This window comes from Carassius carassius, chromosome 7, assembly GCF_963082965.1.
Source record: "Carassius carassius chromosome 7, fCarCar2.1, whole genome shotgun sequence".
NCBI classification, from domain to species: domain Eukaryota; kingdom Metazoa; phylum Chordata; class Actinopteri; order Cypriniformes; family Cyprinidae; genus Carassius; species Carassius carassius.
Genome location: NC_081761.1, coordinates 32458088 through 32469646, shown reverse-complemented (window position 1 = coordinate 32469646; position 11559 = coordinate 32458088). Strand labels below are relative to the sequence as shown.

The 11559-nt window shown below is 36.5% G+C and overlaps 1 protein-coding gene across 1 annotated transcript; it reads right to left on the bottom strand.

Moving 5' to 3' along the window:
• Nucleotides 1–1205: 1205 nt before the first annotated feature.
• Nucleotides 1206–9108, bottom strand: caly (calcyon neuron-specific vesicular protein). Its single transcript, XM_059554608.1, has 5 exons — nt 8961–9108; nt 6707–6837; nt 5380–5496; nt 5137–5250; nt 1206–1536 (listed from the first exon to the last, which is right to left on the bottom strand). Exons 2-5 carry the CDS (start codon nt 6833–6835, stop codon nt 1366–1368), a joined length of 531 nt encoding a protein of 176 aa, XP_059410591.1. The 5' UTR covers nt 6836–6837; nt 8961–9108; the 3' UTR covers nt 1206–1365.
• Between the last annotated feature and the right edge of the window lie 2451 nt (nt 9109–11559).

The following is an 11559-nucleotide window of genomic DNA, read 5'->3' as shown; positions in this document are numbered from 1 at the left end:
TTAATTTATGTTCTATAATAATCATTATTATTGCGATCATCATCACCATTTTTAAATATTAACACTACAAATAATAAATGTTTATGAATTAAGTTTTATAAATTTACAGCACCACCGCTCTGGATTTTTCTGAATAATACAATCTATTCACCATTATATGAAAACCAACTGCAGTTGTAGAAACTCCAGCGCAATGATAGAACCCCACGCTGGTGAATACTGAAACCTTTATTGTGTCATTATCCATCGAGGATGAACAAATGTTTGTCACACACAGAAATGACTATTACTGCAAGCTTTATGATTTCACCTGCACCTTATAAGAACTTCAATTCTCCCTTCCAGCACCAGTCAAATGAATAAGAGAAATACATAAATTAATGCACTTTAGAATTAAGAACTTTACATTTAGCAATTGAAAAAAAATAAAATAAATAAAAACTAACAACAGAAAGTGGGAAACATGTTTCCCACTTTGCTTTTGGAAGTTTATACATTCAGCTGGGACTGATTTGCTGTAGAAGTGATAAATGTCCACAAAAACAATTCAAAGGTCACTCACCTTCATGAGGTGTTATCACATTCTCAAACTTTTTAAAGAATCCACAACATTAATAAACATTTAAATGGCTGCTGGTGCTTTGTGTGTAAATGTTTCAGCACACAAACAAACAAAAATGACTGTTCTAATACCTAAAATAGGTTTACTGTTACTCCTATTTACATTCAAATGAATTGGTTTTCACATCTTTCATTTCAATTCTAGGATATTTTTAAGCATGCAAATGTGTATAAAATGTACCGTTTAAGCCAAAAAAAAAAAAAAGTGAAGTCTAATCGCTTTTCTCTTTTTAAATCAAAGACACGTTGCTTTAAGACAACAATCAGTAGTTAGTGTATTTAAGGGAAAATGAGTTTTTGGAATAGTTTTTCTAGTCAATGCACTTGTTTCTCAGTTGCATTGCGGTTCATTAGAACACAATTCACAGCCAACACGCACTTCATTACACCAAGCTAAATGACTTCATATGAAACCATAAGTGAGAACTAACGGTGAACAAATTTTGCAGAATTACAAGCAGCACGACTAATTCTGCAATAGCACAGTGAGACGTGCCGTTGAAAAGTGGCGTGGTGACATTTAAAACACGTTCGGATGAGCTTCAGAGTCTAGGTTTCTTCTAATCAAGTATGGAGTAGATTTCTTAAAGCATTTGTATTGCAGAAGAACCTTTCCCATCAAAATTCCCATTTTAAACACGAAATACACACATAAATGCCTTCCATCAACTTGACCATCAACATTATCTGAATTTCATCCTCATAAACCCTCTAAAGGGAAAATACAGTGACCCGTTCTCGCCCTTATTTCTCGGAGTGGTTCACCTTGTCCTTCATGACTGGCAGCCAGGGAGGGGACAGCTCTGGGATGTTCTTCTTGGCCTGGTTGAGGTGGGTCATGGCGGTGTACAAGCTGCCCCTGGAGTTCTGCTCAGGGTAGTACATCTCCAGAGCCGACGGGGTGCAGTGTCTGTGCTAGATTAGAAAGCAGACGTTTGCAAATAAAGGTTATATAGGAATACATTAACTAGAATGGAGAAGGTCAGGCAGGTTCTGTAATAAATCAAACATAAAGGTGAATGTCATGGAGCGCTGCATTCCTGTTGATATAGCATCGGTAGAGCGGCCAAACTGCTGAAAACTGCCTCTGAAACAACAATCCTGCCACTTCCGTTTACGCACAAGCATAAATTGGGGAAATCGATGTTTTAGAAGTGGACAATTATATTCTATCACTGTCTTTTCCAAATGTGTTGAGATGATGTGAAGCTTAGCACATTGTCTACAAACATCAACAAGAAACACATGTCTGTAAAAATCAATGACCTGAAGTGCTAAAATATATTGTTTGTTATATATATGTGTGTGTGTGTGTGTGTGTGTATAGCAAGAAAAACAAACAACAACAAAAAAGTAAGATTTTTGACGAAATCTCATTATGTTGCATGTTTAATTTAATGAGTGGCCAATTATAATCATAGAAACAAGAAATATAAAACTGTGTTTCCGTTAGTGTAAAACAAAAACAAACAAACAAAAAAAATATAATATGTGATATTAACTATTTGAATCCATCAATATGCAATGAATATGTAATGTGCTCTGGCGCAAAATTCTCATTTGGGCAAATAGCAGATTATCGGGGATAAGTTTAACCATAACCAGTTTGTATACCCTGCAAAATATACACATACTATATTCTGCAACAAAATTAAGATTGCTATGGTAATATGTTATTCTTAACAAGAGCATGTAAACAACCCAATCATCTTATCCAATATAGAAAAAAATTAATGTACCATCTACATAATATTATGCATGGAACAAACACGTTAAGTTTTAAGCAAAATGTAGAAAGAAGTATTTCTAGTTAGAATAACATCAAAGTTACAAAGTTACATAAGCACAATTTATAAAACAAATTTAAACTTGCAGAACCTGTAGCGATATATCTTAAAATATCAACATTCTTAAATTGAAATGAAAACTGATTACATAGCGTAAGCAGTGATAAACTATTTCTCAGGAATGCAAACGATGAAATATTTATATATTTCCAATTTGTAAAACAGTGACACTTTACACATACCACAAAAAAAGAAGAAAAAAAAAAGAAGTGTTTTGCGACTGAAAGACGTCAATAAAGAGACGTCAACATGCCAAAGCTTCCATAAACCTCATTCCATCTAAACAATAGGCAATTTTCCCGCTCTTCAAGTTAGCAAGGCTACATTAGTGTGGCATGCTAATTATGGCAGTGGTATCTGCATCAAAGGGGGTGAGGTGGAAACCCCTGCAGGCCTTAATCACAGTTTAGTCATGGTTAAGACTAATTAAAGACATTCTCACACTCCACCAAAGCTAATGCAGCTCTTCAGATGCTGTCCGCAGACTGAAGATCTGCAGCTAAGCTTTGCTGAGCTGCAAACAAAGTACATTTAAACAAATACCACACCAACAAAAGATGCAGCTAATACTTAATTGCTCGGCTCCAAAACCTAGTAAGCTGCCCTGCTGCCTATCCTAAGTTTAATATATCATATATATATATATATCCCTTTAAGGTATCTGACACTAAGTGTTGGCAATGGAAATGTGTACTTGTCACTAAAAATATATGATATAAAATATAAGATATATTTATATTTAAATAATATATCATATATTTTTAGTGACAAGTACACATCCATTGCCAACACTTAGTGTCAGATACCTTAAAGGGATAGTTCACCCAAAAATGAAAATTCTATCATCGTTTACTCACCCTCAAGTTGTTCCAAACCTGTATGAGTTTCTTTGTTCTGTTGAACACAAAGGAAGATATTTGGAAGAATGACAGAATCAAACAGATCTCGGTCCCCATTGACTCCCATAGTAGGAAAAAATATATACTATGGTAGTCAATGGAACCGACATCTGTTTGGTTACAAAAATTCTTCCAAATATCTTCCTTTGTGTTCAGCAGAACAAAGAAACTCATACAGGTTTGGAACAACTTGAGGGTGAATAAATGATGATAGAATTTTCATTTTTGGGTGAACTATCCCTTTAAAGACATTGCTATTGCTACATTGCTATGCCATTGCTACACTTTCTATGCTATGACTGCTCCACAGACTTGTTGTTGCAAATTTTGCTCACACACACACACACACACACACACACACACACACACACACACACACACACACACACACACACACACACACACACACACACACACACACACACACACACACACACACACAAACTTACTGACACACTCAAACACAGGCTCACACACTCAAACATTCAAAAAGACTCACACACACACTCACACACACAGACTCAGACACACACAGGTTCACACACACACCAAACTGGACCTGGAGGTGGACAGACACAGACTCAGACACACACAGGCTCACACACACACCAAACTGGACCTGGAGGTGGACAGACACAGACTCTGACACACACACACACACACACACACACACACACACACACACCTGGAAATTGAGGTGGACAAAAACCAACACACACCAACCTGAACCTGGAGATAATAATAATATAATGTCTAGTCTGGTGGCTGTGATATATATAAACCTACCAACGTCCGTTGCCATGATTTTTGGAATGACTGATCGCGAGAGGAAAAAAATGATGTTTTAGTCGCATAACATCGGTTAATGGAAACGCCGTCATTTCGCAATAGTTGTTTATTGATATTTAGAATAAAAAATTTTTTTTGCGCGAATCTGTAATGGAAACGCGACAACGCTTAACATAGACTAACTTCTCAGAGTTATGTTGAGCAACAGTGTTCATTACTAACCATTCAACTCCGGATTGATTCTGGAATCTTCGCTGGGGGAATAAGCATTAAGCAACAATCCGTCCTCTAACTAACGCATGCTCATGTTTTGATTCAGATCGTGTTCGAAGAGGAGGGGCTAGTCGTGCGTGCCTCCGTTGTCAGTTTGTGAGAGGGAGGGAGCAAGCAGCGCGCAGCTCTACAATAAAATACAATTGTACCCATATTAAATAGTTTAAAAATCTGAATCAATCCGTGGCGGTCAGCGTTGATATTGTGGCGGGCCGCCACAAATTAATGAATGTATGGGAAACCCTGCATTATGAATTAAATTTGAATCATAATTTGACTGAATTCAAATGTTTTGTTCCTGAATGAATCAGCAATTTTGAACAAATGGGCTGAATGAATGATTCAGTGAGTCATGCATAAAGTCACTCATAAGTCACTTGGCACCACTTGCTTGAGTTACAATGTAACTTAAAAATCCAAACTACTAATACACAGGCGGCTGTATAAATTATTATTGATCTGGTAGTTATCTACCACCATTCACAGATGATTCATTCACAATGAAAGAAAGTAGGATACGTTTTTGAGGTGAAAACGATTTTGAGATGTCATACTGGTGACAACCACTGGCTAATTTTCACTAAAGCCACAAGTGAAGACTTTTGTTTACAGAACTGTGATTTCTCTTCTACATTTCATAACAAAAATGGTTTGTAAAGTAGCCCACAAATGTTCTCAGCATGGTGTGTTTGTGCTATACTGAGTACCTGGAGAACGAAGCCCTCAGGGCAGCCGAGCTGATCGTACCACAGCGCTTTATACATGACCAACAGCAGCAGACACGCCAGGAACGCCAAGGTGATAATAATCAACCCAGTCAGCTGGAAAACACAGACATTCACACACCTATTTATGCCTTCCATTTTTTATTTATACTCGCATTTCCCTCACTAACAGAGACAAATGCAAGATCTAAGTAGGCTGGGCAATCTGGCCTTGTCTTTATTTACCTTCAGCTTCTCTGACATCTCATCGTAAAGGTTTATGTTTAGCTTCTTGATGCTCGGAACATACAGCTTCCTCTTCTTCGACTTCAGCTGATACTCTGCTGTGGTTTTCACAATCACCTATAGAGTCACAGAGAAAGAATGAACTATTAAAATAGTCCAAACAAAGAACAAGATGAGAGGGGGCTGGGTAGAAACCACAAGAATGGGCTCGCTGCTTTCAGAGTTAGCATTAGAAACCCTAATGGAAAACAAGCTGAAGCAAGTAGCTGTGTTTTCAAAAGTTTCTAAATGGTCGACAAGATATTATGTTCCAAGGAACATCTTGACTATGTTAAGGTGGATTGTTGTTAGTCCAATATGGTCTACCAGTTTGCGCACCACTGACTGACACACAACAATGAGGCTTTTTGGAATTATTGGGACAGCCAAAGTAAAGTCAACATTACATCCCAACCAAGTTTTATGTGCTCTGATTGAAGCCAAATTTAGGATTTAGAAATGTAGGACCCACTCCTAAACCTAACCGATAGCTTTAACAAAAGCAAACGTAAGATAAAACACATTTGCTGAAGCAACCTTGACATTTTAGCTCCTCGCCAAATCATGCACTTGGTTGTTTGTTGAGGCCATAACATAGTATTGTGCAAAGAGATGTGGGATAATGAGTCTTAACAATGAACACTCTGCCCTTGTAATCATAATTTGCATGAAAAGGAATACAAATCAATGTTTTCCAGCCACTAGTGGTCATTTCTGCTGGAAACCACAGTGAATTGTATGTATAGATATGTTTGGGAAAAACATAGGTAGAAGCAGGTTTTTCAAACAGTGTAGGTTGTAGGATACACAAGATGTTACTTCAGCACATTATAAAATGCAGAGAGCAAACACCTACTACTATATCATTTGTCATCTTTTAGATGAGTCACTGCAAAGTTAAATTCAAACTCTGCTGTGCGTTTCCACCCGTTGCACTTTCCTCCTACAGAGCTAAGAATCGATATAAGCCATCTGTGAGAGTCCTGAAATTAGCTTGTGTGCATTTGCAAGATCAGATGGTTTTTGCAAAGACTTTCGGCGCTGTATCATACTCAGTGACAATAAACTTGATGGTGTCACATGAATTCTGGGATCTATCGGGGTGGTTTCCACAATGTCTTTGATGATATCAGTGGTACTGGATGTCTGCCGGTCCACCTCTGGTCTCCTATGACATTCTTCCCCTTAATGAAGTTTTATGCAGAGTAATGAGTAACAGGGGTGCACTGCTGTCTTTAATATGGTGCTATGTGTGGGTTCTGCTCTCTAATGCATGAATGGTAATTACCTTATCAGGGAAAGGCTGCTGTAACTGGCCGACCTCCAGTGGAGTGATGAGGGGGATGTTGTCAAAACCGTCCTCCACCGATGGCTGTCTCTCCATCTTGTCCACCAGGTTACTGCCTAATTTCACCATATCTGAAGCAAACATGAATGATTAGATCCTATACTCGAAAAAAAATGCAAAGTAACTTAATATATTCCAATGAATACTTATACAATTTACTTTCAGTAAGTGTCTTACTCTTCATTACTCAGCAATTTTGTGTTATAACAGCAATTTTTTTTTCTTTTGGTTTATTGTGATGTTTGCATCTAAAAGCAGTTTTTATGTTCAATAAATCATTTGAATTACTTGCTTGGAGAGGTTTTTGGACCTGGTTTCCTATCCTTTTGCTGTATTTTTTCTTAGTAGTTTGTGACAAAGTTTTTATATTATTGTTGCAATATAATTTAATGTAATATACGTATGTATACACACACACACACACACACACACACACACATATACACACACTTATTTTACATAATATATATATGCACACACACACACACACACACACGTGTGTGTGTGTGTGTGTGTTTACTGTATATGTATTTCGGTTGAACTAAATATATTTCTTAAGATAAATTAAGAGTCACAGTTACTAATTGATGTTATTGCATAATTTCATCATTCCATGCCATCGTTCACCAGAGAGGATTTGTAACTCTGATAATACTGCATCTGTTGGTTGATGTTTTCCATTTAGAACTAGTTAGACAGTAAATATCTCTCCATTAAGTCTGTCTCTGAGGGGTCTGATGCTGGAGCTCTGTGATGTTGTTACTCAGTTACTGTGAATCTCTCTCCATGTCATTATGACTGAGTGTGTGTGTACACACACTCGCGTCTGTGCATACTAATTCACCAACACACACACTGTCTCATGTCTTACTCATTAGCCGACTAAGGAAAACATCTGATAGGTTACAGCTCTCTCTAATTATCTTTCTCCAAGCTAATAGGCTATTACAGAGCCCTCTCCAGAATACAAAACACATAAACACAACAATCACTAGTGATAGACAGACACCTCAGCCCACATTAAGCCATTTTGAGATTGTCGGCACCGGCCAATAAAAACTTAACTGATTAGACATTTCCATAATTTCAGTTATTCTTATTTAAAATGATTTTTGAGTTTATTTTAGGTGGAGATTAGCACTGAATAGCAAGTAGTTTTTTTGTGTGCAAATGATGAGTTTATTTGCAAAAGTCAGTTTTCATAAATTTGCATAAATCATTTTTTTTTTTTTTACTGTGTTTATCATATTTTCTTTTCGTTATTATTATTTAATCAAATACCCAACTGGAGTTTGATTGATATTGTAATGTTCTTTAAAACTGACTGTTTTTTGCAAATCACAAAAATCTTCATATAGTTCTAGAGATTACTCAAACCAAAACAGCTGATTTAGATATGAAAAGGCTGTCTGATAGACATTAACGCACTAATCATGGATCATTTGCTTTTTTTGTGTGTGACATTTTGGTTGTTGAAATGTATCTATTTGTAGTTTTAATACCAAATTATGTAAATGTATTAACCCCATTTATTTATTTTCATTATTGTTAAAGACGTCATTAATGCTATTTTGACAAAGCATTATATTTGAAGCTGTTTTAAATTAATAATTGCATGTTCCTTTTCAGATACAATCACTTCACGTGGAAGACACTGGAGGCCACGGAACAGGCGTGTTTCATTGGCTCTTCCACAGAACACCTTATTTGCTCTATCAAGGTTATCCGAGATGCCCAAATTGAACAGCACATCAGCATGTGTGAGGCGTCCAGATGATGTCTGCGCTGTCCACAGACCAATACAGCACTCACACCACACCACACCACGCTTATCAAATCATAATTCATTATCAAACACACGGACAAGACAAACGTAAGCATTTAAGCGTAATTTGTAATTCATCACACGTCATTACGCGCTCACCGTGTACCATTATTACGCAACAGCTGAGCGTTCAGTGAGGCATCATAAGTCAAAATAATGATGGATGTTTTTCTTTCTTATGATGCACTGAAGGGATCAAGCGAATTTTCGATTGGGAAAATAGAAGAGACGGATAAATTCTACGTTTCCTCTCGCATTTCTCTTGTCTTATCCGCTTGGAAACGGCAGAGAATAAACGATATACCGTTTTGAATAACACAGCATACGATTTTTTTTTTCGTCGGAAATGAATGCAGAAGAGATACTCACTGCTTCCCCTGCGGATGTGTTTTTGATGCTGATGGAGAGCTACTGTTATTATGGCGGTCACGGTGTGTGTGTGATTGACTGAAGCGCGCTCCCGTCGCTGCTGTTTGATGTCAGCGGTATCGCAGCAGATAACTGGCTGATCAATGTGACAAATCCCATTCTACACATATCCACAATTACCTTAAGCATGTGTGCTCGGTGATTTATGTGAAGGAAAGGACAGTAAAAATTTCAGATATGCAGCAAAAACAATCCTTCGTGCTTACGCGGATCAAAACGATTTTTTAAAGCAAGTGGAATTTAAATTAGCCTAAATTATTAATTGTGACATTATGTGTAAATTAGCTACGTTTGACACAAAAGTGATATTTAGCAGTAGTACGGTATAATTATTTTGTTTTATTTTATTGTACGTCTCATCTAGATTATCAAACATTGCATTTTATTTAGTCTATTAGATGTTAGATTAAAGGCAAATTAGTTAAACGTACATATGGGGGCTAGTTGTCACAAAAAAGTTAATTAAGAAGCAGAAGTTTTACAAAGATTTGCATTAAAACAAGAGTCAACTAAATAACCAAGATGTCTTTTCTTTAGGTCAGACCAAACACTGTGTGTTTGTGTGTGTGTGTGTGTGTGTGTGTGTGTGTGTGTGAGTATACACATACATACAACAAAAATCATGGAGATTTTGGCAATTATGGTTATACTTTTGTGAAAGCAGTACATGTAAGACACCGACTGAATTCTCTCTGCTATCAGACTCAACCCTGTCTGAGCTTATGAACATTTTATCACCTCTCTGCAGAACACGTGAATTTACCAAACTTAATTTATTTATTTTGCCATCTCATTCATCTAGTCCTTCAGATCTGCACATTAATATTTTCTGAGTGTATATATATAGCTGTAGTATTCATGTGGATGATGATTTTTTTTTAATTCAGACGTCAAAGGTCACCTGACCAAGTCTGACTAAACTTTAAGACAGCTGAACAAATCCTTTTTGTTTTTACCAATTTATTTTTAGGCCATTTTATGTATTCAGGATTTCACTAGTGCCTAAGTTGTCACTAGATGGCAGTGTGGCTTTTAAAATAATTATTATACTGGACTCTCCAATTTATTCCTACCCCAAATCCGATTGCACACGAAATGAAAGGCCACATGCCAAACTACTGAACTGCTCTTTCCAGATTTATCAGGGATGTTGAGGGGATAATCCCAGGTCAGTCCTGGAAACTTTCCACCACTTACAGTATTTACAGTAACTGGGACTGAGATGACCCTAATCCTGCTGGTGACTGCTTTAATGCCACAGGTAATCTAAAGGAAGCCTATGTTGGGAAATGCCAGTCACGGGATATTTTATAAGCTACACTAAATGTTAAACATTTATATATATTTACACAAGCCTGAAAACTATAATATAGAGTTACCAAATGTACAGAGATGAGTTAGTAAATGTTTTTAGTATTTAGTACTGTATTAACTATTAAATGTTTTATTGTCAAGCACAGGCTCAAACAAAACCACAGCTGCTGGTAAGGCACAGAAATCATGTGACAGCCTAAAGTGCACCCCTGAGAGTTGATAAATAGTTTTTCTTTGGAAATGAGTGCTTTTGAGCCAGCTTCTTCCCAAACACACAAAGCACCCTAACACTTTCATTTCCTACGAGGGAAGCTGGGAACATCTGGACGATGGGTGAATATGTACTCTTTTCCAAAACAAAACATGCTCATTTTTGTTGCTTATGATGTGTTTTTTAATAGTAGTCTTGTTTCTCATGATGAACGGGTAAGAAATATTAATCAATATTAACATTTTGCAATCTTTCTCAATGTAAACATGATCAAATTTATGTTTACATCACTGAATACTTTGCAAAGTGTGACAGATAATACCCCTTTTTTGTCTAAACTCCAACAAAGCATGTGTAATCTAGAGGTATTGAATCAAAACTAAACTTTCCTGTGATTATAAAGGCCAGTGAGGATAAGAGCATAATGTCAAATTAAGTGTGTGTGTGTGTGTGTTTGTTCACAGTTGTTCCTGATCATTCGTGTAACAGACTCCCAATTACTGAAAATTTTGGCATCAGATAATCACCTCACTGAACTAATTTGCCCTCTTTTGCTGTAACTCTAAAGGTCAAGTGTGGTTTGGTTAATTATGGGATGTGGGCAGAACGAATTCAGAGAGGCCTTTGACACTCCAGACTGCAGAAACATAGGCAACACTGAAGATACTCCCAAACTCCAAAAATCACTCACCCCACATAAAAGGGAATAAAAACATTTCATAACAAATTATGTAACACCATAAATATTATACAGTTATTTCTGAATGTTGTTTGAATGGTCAAAATGTTTTTTTTTAAATACTTCTTTTATCTTAATCATATTAAAGTTAAGGTAACATGCCATTTTATAATTTTGCAAACATTACGGGTACCTTGCTTTTGAATGTTCTCTGAATGTTCTGAAACAATTAGGCCTAACATAAAAAAAAATACAAAAATACAAAATAAAAAAAGTTAGACAAATGTCCAACTAAACATTTCAGAAGTTTTTATTTCAAGTATTATTGTTCCTAA

What these genes read in the sequence shown, in the direction of transcription:
- caly (XM_059554608.1), bottom strand. Translation starts at nt 6,835, where the DNA reads ATGGTGAAATTAGGCAGTAACCTGGTGGACAAGATGGAGAGACAGCCA. An exon ending in AGCAGCCTTTCCCTGATAAG is followed by an intron (nt 5,497 to 6,706) that starts GTAATTACCATT and finishes GTGACTCTATAG; the next exon opens with GTGATTGTGAAAACCACAGC. An exon ending in AGATGTCAGAGAAGCTGAAG is followed by an intron (nt 5,251 to 5,379) that starts GTAAATAAAGAC and finishes TGTGTTTTCCAG; the next exon opens with CTGACTGGGTTGATTATTAT.